Source organism: Dendrobates tinctorius, unplaced genomic scaffold (genome assembly GCF_039654945.1).
Source record: "Dendrobates tinctorius isolate UK_male_01 unplaced genomic scaffold, ASM3965494v1 ptg000060l, whole genome shotgun sequence".
In the NCBI taxonomy this organism is placed as follows: Eukaryota; Metazoa; Chordata; class Amphibia; order Anura; family Dendrobatidae; genus Dendrobates; species Dendrobates tinctorius.
In genome coordinates, this window is record NW_027361728.1 from 79,979,731 (window position 1) to 79,996,885 (window position 17,155).

Sequence of the window (17,155 nt, forward strand, 5' to 3'; positions counted from 1 at the left end):
TTATTTTCTGCCAGAACTGCATTTCAATTTTTGCTTATTACATTTATTATTTGGGGACATGAAACTAAGAATGTCTTTGTTGTTTCGGTAATGCAAACATGTGGGTTACTACATCTGTCAGAATACAGAACACAAACCGGCAAAGCCTGTCCTGTACTGACACTGAATCAGCACGGTTCCCAAAATAAAAGAATGTATCTGCTTTCGTGTAGATTATATTTAGATGTAAATTGTATAAAGGTGTTCAGAAAACCTAGAGCTATGGTGAGGCCATCATTCCAATCACTGCGGGGTTAGGGTCTACTTGTGACTAATGGCGCTGACAGAGAGAACACATACACAAAACTAAAATTCTGCCAAAGTTATCAAAAGTTAGCACACAGCAGCTAAAAAAGTCCTGTAATAGGATGAGGAAAACATATAATGATGCAATACAGTATAGGTAGAATGCCCCGTAAGGTTATCACTCACTAACAAGGACCTTGAAAATATAATATGGGGAAGTTTCTGTACATTTTAATGGATATTTCAGCCTTTACTCCTCTTGTTTCTCTTTCTGTAAACAAATAAATAGAATTATAGTAGCTAATATAAACATCTTATTTAAAGAAAATGCATGCCTCAGTAAAAATCCCAAAGCAACAAGAAAATATGACATAAAATAGATGATAAACCAACAGTACAGCCCATACATTACACAAAATATCAAAATTAGTTGTAAATTTTAATATTTGTTTTCTAACAATGTATTTGCCTTTTCATCATAAACTGATTCGTTATTTACATTAAATATTAGGGTATACATCCTGTAAAAAAAAAATCTTGATAAACATCTGCTTCGTGAAGTAGGTAGATCAATCTTTGATTTGCAAAAGATGAACATTGGCATCAAGTACTCCCATGACCTTCCATGACCCCTACACTTGGATTGCAACTGCTCTTCTACTTGAACATTGCTGCTTGTGCAATTGTAGCCTTATTAGCATGAGAAAAAAAACCTTTTGATCACGCCGGTGTCATATAGCGGTGTCCCAGAAGACAGTTTGCTGTTTGGAATAGGGCGGAGGGCTGTACTTCTTCGAACCATTGCTCTTCTTCCAGCTCGGCAGGATAGGCATACTTTCTTGCTTACAGAGTCCCTTCTCCGATTTTTGTCTTGCTTTAATCTCTCTGCAAAGAGTACGTTTTTTCTCAATCATTTCCATCATTGTGTGGTCACCATAAAGCCACTGCATAGGAGTCATCTGCCAAACAGAGTCACATGAAATATTGTTTAATACTGACAATCTGAATTTAAAGACTGTGTCACTCTACATTGTCTCTATTTGTCCCATTTCTTAGCAGTCATAAACAATGTTCCCTTTAAGCCTTGGCACTTATTATGGGATATGACTATGTAGCCTCGCTTGTCTTAAAGTATCCAGAATAATAATATATACAGCATTCACAAATCAGTGTTCTGTAAATAATACAGAGCAGGCCATGGGGTTTCTTTTCCACTTTATAAGACGAGCCTGTGGGAAAGGCAGTATAAGTGGTGATTGTTTTGTGGGTTTTTTTCACAATAGGTAGTGAAAGTTTGTCTACAGTAATGACCCTGGTAGTTTAGGGTTACTAGTCTCCTCTTCAGGGCTCGCTCACCACCGTATACAGTGGGTACGGAAAGTATTCAGACTCCTTTACATTTTTCACTCTTTGTTTCATTGCAGCCATTTGGTAAATTCCAAAAAAGTTCATTTTTTTCAATTTTTCTTTTTTAATAAATTTGCAAAAATTTCTACATTTCTGTTTTTTTTTCAGTCAAGATGGGGTGCAGAGCGTACATTAAGGAGAAAAAAAAGAACTTTTTTTTTACCAAATGGCTGCAATGAGTGAAAAATTTAAAGGGGTCTGAATACTTTACGTACCCACTGAATATATATATACAGGTGCATCTCACAGGACAGCACTCGGACCAATGTTATTCAATGGGGCAGTGCTGATGACCAATTTTTTTCAATTGACAGAATCGGTCTGAAAAAAAATTGCACGATGCTGAGATTTCACTCTGAAATGGGATTGGTGAAAAAACTGGATGCCCTACAGAGCCACAGTAAAGCATCTGATTTTTATGGATTCATTGCATTTCTATAACACAGGAAACTGTAAATGGTCCTGTAAATAATTAATAGCTGTTACGGTAAAAAAAAACAGATTGTACACGAACAACAAGTGAGAAAAAAATTGTCCCACTTTTCTGCCTGAAAATCTGACCTATATTTTATCCTGTCATGTGACTCTAGTCTTAGGCTGAAAAGTTATTCCTGTTACTTGCCATAAGCAGCTGAATACCAGTGGCTGTGTTCAGTTTTCTGGTTTCACTTTATATTGCGCTGCATGATCAGTAAAGGTCAGGAGAAAGACTGGACTGTGCTGCTATGATTCGCCAGCTAGGTGAATGATATAATTATATGATAGGGCGGAGTGTTCATAAATTTCTCTGTCTGATCTCAAAGAGGGAATCAGAGAATATTTGATGCTGTTTATGGTAATGAACGTAGAAACCAGGTCAGAGACAATGTCCTGTGAAGACTTACTGGGTAATGAATGGTTATAGAATGGTGCAGAAAACTACTCAAGTGGCAAAAATGAAAAATGCACTGATGTAATGTCTTATAGCGTTCTATCAGTGAGATAAATGTCGAAGTGCTCCCATCAGAGCGCTTAATATATGGCAGTCATCATATTATATAGCACTGTGCACTTACAATTGCTCATTTTGCCTTTCTACTCAGTTAATTATTTTCTTTGCTCTATGGAGAAACAGACCCTCCTCCCTGCCAGGGACTTTGCAATGACTCATGACTCATACGTGGAAAATTTACCTCCTGTTTCTACATAGAAGGATTAAGCTAGTCAGTTTTTATACACGAGATGTCATAGACCTAATGGAAAACAGAAGAATCAGCTGGGTGGAAAGAAAAAATGAGCAATTGTAAGTACACAGTGCAATATAATAAAATGATTGCAATATATTAAGAGCATAAATATTTTGATGAAAGAATTTCTTTAATAAAAATCAACTAATGACAAGCTATTAGAGTGCCTTTGCTTATTGTTCAATTTATTTTTCAAAAACAACACTAGATGGCAGTCTGGTCTTATTAAAAAAAAATAGGGCTTGACACCAGAGACATTTTATAGCACCACTCCAGGGGTTTTTAATTGCAGAGCTGGAGTAGTGCTACTAATCTAAGTTTCCTTCCCTTACTAACACTCTCACCCACCAGCCCCGCTCCGGACGCTGCAGTTTGTGACCTGCCGGATCACTCCTGTGCAATCAGAAAGTTATAACTCATTGTAAGTCTACGGGAGTCTCCTTCTGGCTCTCATAGACTCGCATTGAGAGCTTGTAACTGTTGCAGTCACAAGATGGCGCTGCAGGCCAAGAGCGGAGTCAGAAACGGCTGAAGATGGTGACTGCAGCATTATACAAGTGCCAGGGAACTTGGATTAGGCAGTAGAAAAGGAAATTCCCCACATCCAACCGTAGGTAATTTAAAAGGTTAATCATAGTCTGCTATGGTTAAGAGCGCTGTACCGCTTGGAATGCATCAGTTTTTTATATGCCCCTCTATGTGTTTTGTCATTTTTTAATGGCTCTTCAATAAAATAACCTTTTTTTATTACCTATGAATGGATGTGCACAATTTCCTTTTCTACTGCCTATTATCACTGCAAACTGGCAGCTGAATTCTGCACCCGCCGTGTTGGATTATTTCAAGCGACTATCCCAATTAGCAACATTAGTGAGCTTCCCACCCTTACTATGTTTTTTAATTCAGGTAATTAGTTGCACCACTTCAGCGCTGGAATAAAGAAAAAAAATGATGCAGTGGTGCTTTCATATACATTTTAAGTTTTTACAACTAAAACTGCATTAAGTGGACAGTACTCCGCTAAGAAAAAAAACAGATTAGGCTCAATATGTATCGCTTTATGTGTAAACTTGGAGGGGAAATTGCAGTCAACTTTGGATAATGTCATGTGAGAAAAAATCTGAAGAGTCACATTGTTTGGCCACGTTCACACTATCACTATTTGTTCAGTATTTTTTCTCAGCATTTGTAAGGGTCCCGTTTCACATAGCAACGCACCAGCGATCCTAACAACGATATGACCTGGTAAGGATCGCTGGTGCGTCGCTACATGGTCGCAAGTAAGCTGCCAAACAGGCAGATCTCTTCAATGACGCACCAGCGATCCCGACAACGATGCAACCTGGTAAGGATCGCTGGTGCGTTGTCACACATCAGCTATTCAGAACGATTCCAGCCTGCGTCCCTGAGTTCTGCGTCGCCAACTAGGTCACTTGTCGGTGTCAAACACAGAGATGCATGCTGGCCAGCGGGACACCGATGATGAGAAAATGGCCCAGGACATTCGAGCACGATCAGCGATATCCAGCGGAGCGGGTGAGGCCGGTCGCCACTATGTGTCACATGTAGAGAGATCGCAGACGAGATCACTGTTGTGTCACAAAATTGGTGACTCATCAGCGATCTCGCTAGCGATCTCGCTAGTGATCTCGCTATGTGAGACGGGGCCTTAAGCCAAAACCAGGTGAGGAACAATCACAGGACAAGGTATAATAGAAACAAGTGCACCAATTCTGCGTGTTTGACCCTCTCCGGGTTTTGGCTAACAAATACTGATGTGAAATACTGACCAAATACTGAGAGTGTGGCAGTAGCCTTTAAGTGGGATTAAGGCGTAAAAAAATGGAAAAGCCTAGATGCCCTTAGGGGCCGTACAATAATTTGAAAAAAAGAGCAGACCTTATTGTTAGGTAATGCTACACTGGTAATTATAAACTGCTAAGAAAAAAAAATATATATATATATATCTACTGTATTTAAACTATTTATACTTTTTACACCGTTATAAATGTTTTGTTGTTCTGTTCTTACGTTCTTGTTTTGCAGGAATCACAGAAGGGTGACAGTGATGCTCTGCAGCAGAAATATGTGTAAATCGGCCAGCACGGTGGCTCAATACTTGGCAGTGCTGAAGCTTTCCCAGTGTTTGTGTAGGTTACCTCCAGATACTCCAGTTTCCTCCCGTGCTCCAAAGACATTTTGATGATGAATTTACACTGTGAGCCCCAATGGGGCAATAATGACAAAATCTGCAAAGTGCTGGAGAATGTTTTGGTGCTATATAAGCAAACATAATAAATACATTTTAATGTGACAAAGGAGAACATATCAAAAGTGGTAAGATGTCCTAATTGGTTCTAGGAAGAGCTGGAAATTTTGACCAGAGTGAGGCTAATAGAAGAGCAAGAGGGAGACTATAGATTAATGCAGGGATTTTGTGATTTAAGGCATGATATTCTAAACTAGGATAAAGTTGGTCTGAGCACAGAGATAGGCTGAGACCTTATTCATATTGAGTGGCGATTTGTCCATATAGTGAGTCCAAAAGTGACTGGAAGGTTAATGAACAAGAGCAGTGGACCAAGGTTTGGGGAAGTCCTGTGAGGAGCTAATGAACAAAGTGATGCCTTAATCAGTGGTGTAATGCCAATGGTGGCAGATCACGTGGATGTGAGTTGGGGGGCCTGGTGCCAGTGCAGACACCTAACTGCCCCTGCCCGGTATCATGCTTTCAACTTTCTCATCATTCCCCCTCTGCGCTTGAGCTTTATGATGTCTCAGCGCAGAGGGCATGATAACGCTATTACAGCACACCCTCTGTGCTAAGCACTGCAGAGATTTAGAGGACACTGAAGAGACCAGAGCAGCGGAGAAATTGTGAGAGGTGAGTATTTGATTATTTATTTTTAATGTGGTGCCCATTATACTGTATGGAGGACTACATGGGACACAATAACATATGGAAATTACTATATGGAGTCATTATACTGCATGGAGTACTATATGGGGCTCATAATACTGTATGGAGGACTATGTGGGGCCCATAATAGTGTATGGAGGACTATCTAGGGCTTATAAAACTGTATAGAGGACTATGTGGGGCTCATTTTAATGTATGTAGAACTATATGGAGTCCATAATACTGTATGGAGGACTATATGTGCCCATTTGCTGTATGGAGGACAATATGGGGCACATAATTCTATATGGAGAACTATACAGGCACCATAATGCTGTATGGAGGACTGTATGTGGGCCATAATACTGTATGAAGGACTTATAAGCAGCCCATCATACTTTATGGAGAACTATATGGGCCCCATAATGCTGTATGGAGGACTATATGGGGGCCATAATATTGTATAGAGAACTATATAGGACCAATAATACTGTATGATGTAATATATTAGGCCCATCATACTGTATGGATAACTAAGTGGGGCCCATTATACTGTATATATGACTATGCGGGGCCCATTATACTGTATAGAGGACTATACAGGTCCATAATACTGTATGGAAGACTATATGGGGCCGATAATACTCTATGGAGGACTATATGGGGCCTATAATGCTATACAGAGGACTATATGGGGCCCATAATACTGTATGAAGAATTATATGGGGCCCATAACACTGTAGGAGGACTATATGAGGTCAGTATAACTGTAGAGAGTACTATATGGACCCCATACTACTGTATGGAGGACTATATGGGGCACATAATACTGTATGGAGGGCTATTTGGGCCCCATAATGCTATATGGAGGACTATAAAGGGCCCATGATACTGTATGGAGAACTATATAAGCCATAATGCTGTATGGAGGACTATATGAAGTTCAAAACTACTGTATGGAGGACTATGTGGGGCCCATAATACTGTATAGAGGACCATCTAGGGCTCGTAATACTATATGGAGGACTATTTTGGGCACATTATACTGTATGTAGAACTATATGGAGCCCATAATTCTGTATGGAGGACTATATGGAACCCATTTTACTGTATGGAGGACTATATGGGGCACATAATACTGTATGGATTACTATATGGGCACCATAATGCTGTATGGAGGACTATATGGGGGCGATAATACTGTATGGAGGACTATATTGTACAAATAATACTGTATGGTGTGCTATATGGAGCCCATAATACTGTATGGAGGACTGTATGGCTCCCATGGTACTGTATGGAGAACTAAGTGGAGCCCACTATGTGGTGCCCATTATACTGTATCAAAGACTATATGGACGCATAATATTGTATGGAGGACTATATGAGGCCCATACTATTGTATGGAGGACTATATGAGGCCCATAATAACTCTATGGAGAACTATATTGTGTTCATAATACTGTACGGATGACTATATGGTCCTCATAATTCTGTATTGAGGACTATATGGGCCCCATACTACTGTATGGAGGCTTATATGAGGCCCATATTACTGTATGGAGGACTATATAGGGCCCATAATACTGTATGGAGGACTATACAGCACCCATAATACTTTTTTTAGGACTATATGGGCTTTATAATGATGTAAGGAGGACTATATGGGCCCATTTTACTGTATGGAGTGCTACATGGGGCAAATATAACTGTGTGGCATACTATATGGGCCCCATACTACTGCATGGAGGACTATATGGGGCACATCATACTGTCTATAGGACTATATGGGCAGCATAATGCTGTATAGAGGACTATATGGGGGCCATAATACTGTATTGAGGACTATATGGGCCCATAATACTGTATGAAAGGAGCCCATAATACTGTATGGAGGACTACATGGGGGCCATAATGCTGTATGGAGGACAATATGGGGCCCATAATATGGTATGGAGCATTATATGGGGCTCATAATACTGTAGGAAGCATTATAAGGGCCCATAATACTGTATTAAGGACTATATGGGCTTCATATTGCTGTATGGAGGAATATATGGGGCCCATTATACTGTATGGAGGATTATATGGGGTCATTAATAATGTATTGTGTACTATATGGACCCCACACTATTGTATGGAGAACTATATGGGGTCTATGATTCTGTATGTAGAACTATATAGGCCCCATAATGCTGTATGGAAGACTATATGGGGCCCATAACACTATATGAAGGATTATATCTGGCCCATAACACTGTATGGAGGATAATATGAGGCCCATTTTACTGTATGAAGGACTACATGGGGCTCATAATACTGAATGGAGGACTATATTGGGCACATAACACTATATGGAGTACTATTTGGGGTCCATAATACTGTTTGGGGATTATATGAGGACCATTTTACTGTATGGGGGACTATATGGGCTTCATAATGCTGTATGGAGGACCATATGGGGTCCATAACACTGTATGAAGGACTGTAAGGGGCCTATGATACTGTATGGAGAACTATATGGGGACCATAATACTGTATTGAGGACTATATGGGCCAATTATACTGTATGATGGAGTATATTGGGCCCATAATACTATATGGAGGACTATATAGGGCACATAATACTGTATGGAGGACTATACTGGCCCCATAATGCTGTATGATGGACTATATGGGGCCATAATACTGTATGGAAGACTTTAATATTGTATGATACTATGATGCTTATGATACTGTATGGAGAATTATATGGACCCCATAATGTTGTATGGAGGACAATACTAGGCCAGTAATACTGTATGGAGGTCTATATGGAGCCCATGGTACTGTATGGAGAACTAAATGGGGCCCATTATACTGTATAGATGACTACATAGGGCCCATAATACCGTATGGAGGACTATGTGGATCACAAAATACTATATATATGACTATGTGGGGCCCATTATACTCTATGGAGGACTGTATGGGGCCCATAATACTGTGTGGAGGCCTATATGGGGCCCATAATACTGTATGAAGGACTGTATGGGTTCTATAATGTTGTATGGAGGACTATACCGTGTCCATACAACTGTAAGAAAGACTCTATGGTGCCCATAATACTGTCTGGAGGACTATATTGGGAGCATAATACTGTATGGAGAACTATATTGGGCCTATACTACTGTATGGAGTTTGGACTATATGGGCTCTTAATGTTTTTTTCCATATGTCTCAAATACTCTTTTGAGCTATTAGGCTACACATTATTTATGATGACAATTTGTCATGAGCAAATTATTAATCTCGGGCTCTTAATGTTGTATGGAGGAATACATGGGGGCCATAATACTGTATGGAGGACTATATGAGGCCCATAATACTGTATGGAGGATTATATGGGGTCCATAATACTGTATTGAGGAGTACATGGGCCCCATAATGCTCTATGGAGGACTATATGGGGTTCATTATACTGAATGTAGGACTTTATGAGCTTAATAATAATGCATGACATACTATATGGGCCCCATAATGCTGTATGGATGACTATAGGGGGCCCCTAATACTGTATGGAGGACAATAACTGGTCTATAATACTGTATAGAGGACTATATGGTGCCCAAAATACTGTATGGATTACTATATGGGGTCCATAATACTGTATAGAGGACTATATGGGCCCATAATACTGTATTGAGGACTATATGGGCTTCTTAATACTATATGGAGGACTATATGGGGCCCATTACACTGTATGGAGGACTATATGGGCCAATAATACTGTATGGCATACTATAGAAGGCTCATAATACTGTATGGATGACTATATGGGTCCCATAGTAGTGTATGGAGGGCAATGTGGGGGCAATAATACTGTTTGGAGGGCTATGTGGGGGCCATTATACTAATTGGAGGGCTATGTGGGGTCATTATACTATTTGGAGGACTATCTGTGGACCATTATACGATATGTAGGACTATGTGGGGGCCATTATGCTATTTGGAGGGCTATGTAATGACCATTATTCTATTTGGAGAACTATGTGGGAGCCTATTATAGTAATTGGAGGGTTATGGGGGGACATTACACTATATGGAGGGCTATGTGGGAGCAATTAAACTGTTTACAGGACCATGTGTGGGGGTTGTTATACTGTTTGCAGGACTATGTAGTTGGCCTTTATACTGTTTGCAGTTCTATATAGGAGTTTTATATTGCTTGAAGGTCTATGGGGGCCATTATACTGTTTGAAGGGTTATGTGAGGGTCATTATACTGTATGCAAGAATTTATACAGTGTAAATGTTTTTCTGGAGTCCATCATACTGTGTAGCAGGCTCTGTAGGGGCCAGCATACTGTTTGGAGGACTAGGTGGGGGCCATTATACTATTTGAATGGCTAGTGGGGGACATTATACAGTGTGGATGGTTGCGTTGGTGCCATCATACTAAATGAAGGGGTGTGGGGGCCATTATACTGAATGGACAGTTGTTTGATGATCGCAGTTGGGATATCATACTGTTTTGGGGTGACCATACTTTGTTGGGGGAGGTTGAGGCTGAGGGGGGTAGAGTAGGGGCATCACTATATATGTGGATGGTACAGTGGAAGAATTCACTGTGGAGGTATTATACTGTGTTTCGGCGGACACTATTGTTGCCATCATACTTTAAGGGGGCAATGGAAGGGCAATCTAGGGGCTTCAATAGATAAAAAATTACTTTATAAGGGTTGAAAAGTTGTGAGATCTTCTGTGACCTCACTGAATATTAAGGGTTTTTTTTTGAGGGGCCCAATTAGAACTCTGCTATGGGGCCCCATGATTTCTACTCCCCTGCTCACAGTGTAAGGTTGCCTGTTTAACCAGGTGAATCCTAAGGAGTAACAAAGTGAACAGTGAGCTAGCAATTGTGAATAATGGTCCGAAGCTGATGGAGTCAGTGGGCCTGTAAGAGTTCCATGTGGGCTGCCATTTACTGTATTAGAAACAAGGAAGGATTAGATCTATAATCAAAATGTGTAGTTAACTGTAAGAGTCTTCTGGGCTTGAAATGAAACCCAGTGGGAAAAATGTGGAGGAGAATGGTGGAACTAAACCTGGGAGAGGATGTAATCAGCTTATATAGAGAGACTACCATTGGATTGATTCAATCCGTATTAGAAAATAAGATGAAAACTTGGCACTCAGATCAGATATGATGAACAGAAGAAATTTATTCAAACAATCCAATAGATGCAGAATGATTTTAATGTTTCAGTCCTATATCTTGACCTTTATCAGAATAAGGTAGATTACGTGGAGTGTTAGAAGAATGAAAATAACGCTATGGAAAGCGCAACGTTCGTTGTCATATGTCATGCGCTTTTACTGCGCTATTTTCACCTTTCTACCACTCCAATCAAAGCCTCCTTCATTCATAGCAGAATTATAGTCACCCTGTAGACCTATAACATGGTGCTGGAAGCACAGTCCTAGATATTATTGGGGCCATAGGTTGTAGACAGTATGATAGGTAGCTTAGTTAGAGCATTTGTGAGTGAAAAGATATAGGTGAGCTGTTGCCTTGTGAGGAGTAGATGTCTTTCAAAGTACCTGAAAGCTGTCATCCTGAAAAAGAAGATTTTGGAAATAGTGCCCTTGAACACCTAACACATGATAGGCAGGAATTGAGAATTACCAATTAGCATTATTAGCAACATTGACAAACTTCCTGCTGTTTGCGATAAACTAATGATATAAGAATCATTTATATATCGCAACACAATTAATGTTACAAGTGGTTCCTCCACTTTCAACACAAAGACTAACTCAACACCTTCAAGAGAATGTTCTTAAGTACTTAGTAGAGCACCTTTGGGTGTCATGACCTGTCTATCATGGCTTAGACGTTGCTTCTTTGCCATGCAGCCATTTTATAAGGTGTCCTGTAGTCTTAGGCACCCGTTTACTTGTCCCTATTATTTAACATATTTAGGATTCTTACATTCATTGAACCCACGCTATTTTCAAAACATTCCCCCCTGGATAAGTCCCCATTACTGGTGGACGAAACGCATTGGTAGGGAATATTAGGGACATAATTAGTGGGACAGGACCACACTTCGGTATTCTCCTTGTCAGGATGGGAGACTTTACATGAGGCACAACAGGGAGATTAGCAGCGCCTGTTTGATCATTGTTCCCTCCTGATTCATGGACAGCTCCCTCTGGTTACAATATGGGTGAGACCAAACCATTTTTATTATTTACACTGTTCTCTTGGGCACTATTTATATGTGTGTGATTTGCTATATCTTTATTTTTATATCTTGATTATTAAAAGTTAGGTGTGTCATGACCTGATGCAAATGTGATGCATAGCGAGACACCAGCTTCTGGCAGCATTCCTGATAAATCTTACCTCATTCCTCATTGGCAATAACTTCCATTTCATTAATAATCGTGAGTTTGCATGCTGGAAACACCTTCTTCAAAGCTTATGCTTGGCAGTCATTGGACCTTCAAACAGGACAATGATCCCAATCATATCTCAAACTTCATCAAGGTTTAGCTACAGAAGAATTTCTCATAATGGTTCTCAGTTGCATGATGTGAACCCTAGAAAAACTTTGATGGAAGTCAAAGATGACAGTTGCAGCATGCAAATCAAAGAATATTAGTAAGCTAGAGACTATTGTTCATGTATTAAAAGTGACATTTTATTTTGGAGAAACCGCTTCTTATATTAATTGTGTTGAGATTATATTAGAGTTGTGTTGAGATTTATATTAGCTGTTGTTGCTTGATTTGTTTATTGCAAATAGCAAAAAGTTAGTAAATTTTATGAATAATCCTAATTTTAAATGAAGGTTATGAATCATTTTGATTACTGTTGTATGGAGATAGAGAAGTCCTACTAGAATATAACACTTGGGTCACAGTGACTTGAGATAGAGGGATTGGCATTGCTCCATATAGAAGGGTCTAAGATTGGAAAGACTATGGCAGCACTGCTCATTTTTACTGTACTTTGCATTTTTTTTATGTTAGAATTGCCTGTTTATTCTATTATTCTGTAATACTTACATTTCAGCAATCTGTTACTGTGTAGTTTTAACATTTTTAAAATATTATATTTTTGTGGAGTACTTAATCAAATAATAATAATACATAAGCTGTATAGTAAAATGTATCAGATGATCAGAAAGGTCCTGCCCTTGTAATATTAATTAATGATGTCATATTGAGCCGCTGTATTGTCTTCTCCTTTCTATGCAAATGAGGCTGACTTTCTGGCTACATTTAGAATTCAGAAAACTACTGTACTCATCACGGTGTCATTAGATCATTGACAGCCGACTGACTGAGGATAATGGCAGCTGCCATTTTGGAGCATCTTTATTGTGCATCTATCTACGTGAAATGACCATTGAAGGAAAATCAAGCAGAAAGAAACTGCTTCTGCCCATTTAATTTGACAAAACTTTTTTTTAATTCCAGATGGAACCAGTTATGTGCTGAAAATGGAACACCAGGCTGCAATGTAAAAAAGGCCTTATTACATTGTGAGAGTTGTCTAGGTTCTCCTTTCAGAGTAATTTTAGTTACATAATGATATAATATAACATACGTGTGGACACTTTGTACTATAAATTTGTGGGGTTATTTGGAATAAGTGATCCACTGTGTGTTAAATTGTAGCGACTTGTCCAACATATCACTATGGAGAATATGGTGACAAGTGCCATAGTATGGGGGGATGACTTCTTGTCCCACAGCCAGTATGGGGATGCAGGGCAGAATATTGCATATCATCCACGTGATCAGGGTACATAAATAAAGGTCACAATAACGTCTTATAAGCCAAAAGAGTACAGACAGTCCTGTGTAGTCTTAGATGTGATCAGCTAAAGAGAGTCATTATAGTTGATGTCCAGGACCGGTTTAAGGACCCATGTGTGCACAAGTTAAGTATTTGTAGCATAATTTTCTGCACCATTTCTTCATCTCTTGACAGGAAGAACAATGCGAATAATAGGCACTTTTTTTTTTTTACACATTTTTATATACGTATTTGGTGCAGATTTCTCCCCACTCATTAGTATGGGTGAAATCTGCAGTAAAAACGCTGAGGCTGTGGGCACATGTTGTGTTTTTGCTGTGTTTTTTCACTGCAGATCTAGCACAAATCCTGAAATCTCATGCACACATGGTTTATTTGTGACTTTAAGATTTAAATCTGCAGCGTGTCAATTCTTTCAGCATTTTTGTTGCGATTTCAACCATACTAATGAGGGGGGGATCTGCACCAAAAATGCAAGTAAAAAATGCAGCAAAAACATGTGTTTTGCCGTTGCGTTTTTCCTGCCAAGAAATGCAGAAATTGTGCAAAAACGTGTGCATCAAATACTGAACATGTGCACATATTGACATGCTGCTGATTTAAATCTGCATGGAATAAATAAGCAACATGTTCCTGAGATTTCAGGATTCTCATGCACTTTGCTGGCATCACGAAATCCTTCAGGTTTTCTGATAAATCTGTGCAGAAAGAAACATGACAAAAATGCATCAAAATTGGAACATGTGCACTGGCCCTACAGTAGGGAGGGATTGCTAAACAGGTTGGTGCCTAGGGGTATGCCTGCCTTTTCAGAATCAAAAGGAGTGATTTGTGCCTGACGAATAAGTGATAGATCAGCTGGCCAAGTTGCTATCAGCTGCTACGTAGCTGCCTAAAATCTGTCCACACCTCTCATTTGAGCGTCTTTTTGTTAGGTAAGGCCGGAGTCACACTTACGAGTACGATGCGAGAAACTCGCGCGAGTCTCTCACATCAATACCCGGCACTGCCGCCGGTACTCGGGACCGGAGTGTGCGGCTGCATAGAAATACATGCAGCCGCACACTCTGGTCCCGAGTGCCGGCGGCAGTGCCGGGTATTGATGTGAGAGACTTGCTTGGAGTTTCTCGCATCATACTCACAAGTGTGACCCCGGCCTAAGGTTTACTGCTGCTTGTACAATATGGAGAACCACCATTACACCTTGGGTTTGACATATCTCATGTTTGGTTTGCTGTAGTTTAGTAAGTAGATAATTCCATTCATCTTGAAATCCGAAGTTCACAGGTTATTAAAATAATAGATAAGTTTGTGAACACTTGCTCCTGTATTAACATTGATAGTACAATCTGATTTTGTGCTGTAATGCTGCCTTCCTTGTATTTATCCCACTTCCAAAATGATAGATGATAGATATTTGTACACAAACATAACACATTATGGGGTCATGTATGAAGACAGGCATTCCTTGCGTGAGAGAGTATCAGTCTCAGAAAATGGCATAGTGCTTGGTATTCCTTTATTCTTGTAAACTTTGTCCACTACAAGTAAAACAAATGAATCAAAAATATTAAGGCCCCGTCACACACAGCGATCTCGCTAGCGAGATCGCTGATCTTGTGACACCACAGCGATGTCGCCAGCGAGATCGCTGTGTGTGATGGGGATCAGCGACCGGCCCCCTGCCGGGCATCGCTGATCGTGCTCGATCGCCCTGGGACAATTTTTGATCGCTGGTCTTCCACTGGCCAGCACGCATCGCTGCGTGTGGCAGCAAGATCAGCGACGCTGGACGCTAATGTAAACGTCGGGTATCCAGGAGCTGCGCGGCTCTTAGATACCTGATGTTTACCTTGGAAACCAGCGTGTACGCCGGTCCTGATCGCTGGAGGGGCTGTCTATGTGACAGCTCATCAGTGATCAGCCTAACGATGTCCCAGCGATCCCATCCATGTCGGATCGTTGGTGGGATCGCTGGGACATCATTATGTGTAACGGGGGCTTTAGAATTTGTCATTTCATAAATGTGGAAACTTATCCAATATCACATGTCAGAGAGTGGCAAAACTTGTGAACCTTTAAAATTAGCAGATAATTTGAAGGTCAAACTGGAGTACAGTATTTCCACTCAGTGGCAAGACAATCATGTATGAGTGTGCAATATGTTTTATATAAAGAACAGGGATCTATGAAATTCTTATATTCACTATACGATTGTGGAACTACAGGTGCTTCTTACAAAATTAGAATATCATCGAAAAGTTAATTTATTTCAGTTCTTCAATACAAAACGTGAAACGCATATATTATATAGAGTCATTACAAGCAGAGTGATCTACTTCAAGTGTTTATTTCTGTTATGTTGATGATTATGGCTTAATCCCAATGAAAACCCAAGCGTCATTATCTCAGTAAATTGCAATGCTTTAAAAATACACCAGCTTGAAAAATTATTTTAAAATCCAAAATGTTGTCCTACTGAAATGTATGTTCAGTAAATGCACTCAATATTTGGTTGGGGCTCATTTTGCATCAATTACTACATCAATGCGGCGTGGCATGGAGGCGATCAGCCTGTGGCACTGCTGAGGTGTTTTGGAAGCCCAGGTTGCTTTGATAGCAGTCTTGAGCTCGTCTGCAATGATGGGTCTGGTGTCTCATCTTCCTCTTGACAATACCCCATAGATTCTCTATGGGGTTAAGGTCAGGGGAGTTTACTGGCTAATCAAGCACAGTGATACTGTTGTTTTTAAACCAGGTATTGGTAATTTTGGCAGTGTGGACAGGTGCCAAGTCCGGCTGGAGAATGAAATTTCCATCTCCATAAAGCTTGTCGGCAGAGGAAAGCATGAAGTGCTCTAAAATTTCCTGGTAGACAGCTGCGCTGACTTTGGTCTTCATAAAACACAGTAGAACTACACAAGCAGATGACATGGCTCCCCAAACCATCACTGATTGTGGAAACTTCACACTAGACCTCAAGCAGCTTGAATTGTGTGCCTCTTCACTCTTTGTCCAGACTATGGGACCTTGATTTCCAAATGAAATGCAAAAGTTACCTTCATCTGAAAACAACACCTTGGAGCACTGAGCAACAGTCCAGTTTTTTTCTCCTTGGCCCAGGTAAGACGCTTCTGGTGTTGTCTATTGGTCATGAGTGGCTTGACACAAGGAATGTGACACTTGTAGCCCATGTCCTGGATATGTCTGTGTGTGGTGGCTCTTGAAGCAATCACTCCAGCAGCAGTCCACTCCTTGTGAATCTCCCCCAAAATTTTGAATGGTCTTTTCTTAACAATCCTTCCAAGGCTCTTCTAATACTGGTTGCTTGTGCACCTTTTTCTACCACACTTTTTCCTTCCACTCAACTTTCCATTAATATGCTTTGGATACAGCATTCTGTGAACAGCCAGCTTCTTTCACAATGACCATTTGTGGCTCACCGTCCTTGAGGAGTGTGTCAATAACTGCCTTTTGGACATCTGTCAACTCAGCAGTCTTCCCCATGACTGTGGAGCCTACTGAA

The 17,155-nt window shown here is 40.2% G+C and overlaps 1 protein-coding gene across 4 annotated transcripts in view; it reads right to left on the reverse strand.

The window, feature by feature from the left end:
• Window positions 1–705: 705 nt before the first annotated feature.
• NYAP2 (neuronal tyrosine-phosphorylated phosphoinositide-3-kinase adaptor 2) overlaps window positions 706–17,155 on the reverse strand; it is a 286,187-nt gene continuing 269,737 nt past the window's right edge. For all 4 annotated transcript variants that reach the window (XM_073579086.1, XM_073579087.1, XM_073579085.1 and 1 more), the window contains one exon: window positions 706–1,244. In XM_073579086.1, coding sequence (XP_073435187.1) covers window positions 1,017–1,244 — 228 coding nt within the window. In that variant the 3' untranslated portion in view covers window positions 706–1,016. The remainder of the gene's footprint in view (window positions 1,245–17,155) is intronic.